At 19.2% G+C, this 1,521-nt stretch overlaps 3 protein-coding genes across 3 annotated transcripts in view; all 3 read right to left on the bottom strand. All coding sequences in view use genetic code 6, as the record gives it.

Moving 5' to 3' along the window:
* The window catches only part of TTHERM_01360490 (transmembrane protein, putative), a gene marked incomplete at both ends in the record, with an annotated part of 225 nt that extends 205 nt beyond the window's left edge, over nt 1-20 (bottom strand). Inside the window, one exon of the mRNA XM_001020704.3 lies at nt 1-20. This exon is cut by the window's left edge and continues 205 nt beyond it. Coding sequence (XP_001020704.3) covers nt 1-20 — 20 coding nt within the window.
* Nucleotides 21-157: 137 nt separating this feature from the next.
* Nucleotides 158-986, bottom strand: TTHERM_001359501 (hypothetical protein; the record flags this gene model as incomplete). The annotated part of the gene is made up of 3 exons (XM_012798780.1): nt 158-175; nt 238-795; nt 867-986. The coding sequence occupies 3 exons, from the start codon at nt 984-986 to the stop codon at nt 158-160; spliced, it is 696 nt and encodes a 231-aa protein (XP_012654234.1).
* A 508-nt stretch (nt 987-1,494) lies between these two features.
* The window catches only part of TTHERM_001359490 (transmembrane protein, putative), a gene marked incomplete at both ends in the record, with an annotated part of 329 nt that continues 302 nt past the window's right edge, over nt 1,495-1,521 (bottom strand). The window contains one exon of the mRNA XM_012798779.1: nt 1,495-1,521. Coding sequence (XP_012654233.1) covers nt 1,495-1,521 — 27 coding nt within the window.

Below are 1,521 nucleotides of genomic sequence, written 5' to 3'. Positions count from 1 at the left end.
CAAATATGATAATTTTTCATTCAATCAAATAATAAAAAAATTATAAAATTATTTAAAAAGATTATTTTTTATTTAAAAACTTAGGCTAATTAATATCTAGATAGAGGTTGCCATACCACTAGATTTTAATTAGGCGTTTAGCTATAATAATTATTATTCAACTAAATATTTCTTCCTACTAGATAAATACTTAGAAAATAGTAATAGTGAGGATTTTAATAATATTTAGGACTAAACATAATTTAATTAAAAATAATGTATAAAAAAAACTATAATTTTATTCTAGATATATTCTAAATTTATTTATAGCTTACAAGTATAAATGGAATATAAAATACATTCGGAATAATTATATTTCATATCTTCTTTATATAAATAGTTTGGTGTCATTGCTTTAATTAATAATTTCCTTTTTCTAATTTGATCATTCTAAGTAAAATTCACTGCTTTATTATTGATTGAGATATCTGAAAGTCTTCCGTTTCTTATCTAGATGTATTTGGCTTCTAAATTATTTATTATCATATCAATGATTGCTTGCTATTTGTTTATTTGGTATAGGAATCTTTAAAATTTTTAAATATAAAATTCCCAAAAGAAATAACTTCTCGAGGAAAGCTCAAGCCTTAAAAAATTTTTAACTTAGAAAATATTTTAATAAAAAATTTTATTGAAATAAGATAAATTTATCCTTATTTTCTTACAAAAAAATTCAACAATTTTGATTATTAATGATACAATAATAATTTATTAATTAATAAGCTCATGCTAAACATTTTTGAATGAAATTAGAGTCTATTTATTTACTTGAATACTTTTTTAGTTTTTTATAATTGGAATGATAAATATGTAAGATTATTCATTACCTTTGCTTTGCCTTTAATTAATATCTGGAGTAAAATAATACAAATTGGTGAGGATTTATCAGATTATTAGGACTTGTTTGAAAAATATTAATTAAAATCTCTGTAACAATCACTAATCATTAAGAATCTAAATAATTACAAAAATGTAAACATAATTATCATTTTGAAATAAAATTCTTGTTTCTCATTTCTTGATTGTACAAAATATTTTAGTTACTTGTTAAAATTTCTGACTTTTCAAAGAATATTTTTAGGAATTTATTTTAATTTTATGTTTATTTTTTTTTTGTTGAAATTTGAGTTCATTGATTTTTTTTAGTTGAAATATGAGTTCATTAAAATCATTTATAATTCACTCTTTAAAAAAAATATTAAATTTTAATTTATATTTCTTTAGTAAGTTAAAATAATTTGTTTGCTTCTCTATTTTAACCAAAACAATTTGATGCTGCTTAAAATTTGTCATATTCTAAAATTAGCGCTATTAATTAATTAACAATTGAATGAATGGATATTTAATTTTTTAGATTGATTATTAAGACAGTAAGTAATTTGCTTTACTTTTATTTTCTTTTTATTTAAGTAAACATATTAATTAGATTTTGTCTAGTTGTGTTGCTTTTTAGACTCAATTGCATTAAGTAAGTCTTGAAAA

Source organism: Tetrahymena thermophila (genome assembly GCF_000189635.1).
Source record: "Tetrahymena thermophila SB210 genomic scaffold scf_8254558, whole genome shotgun sequence".
NCBI classification, from domain to species: Eukaryota; Ciliophora; class Oligohymenophorea; order Hymenostomatida; family Tetrahymenidae; genus Tetrahymena; species Tetrahymena thermophila.
The sequence above is the reverse complement of the archived record's forward strand: the minus strand, read 5'-3'. Positions and strand labels throughout refer to the sequence as shown.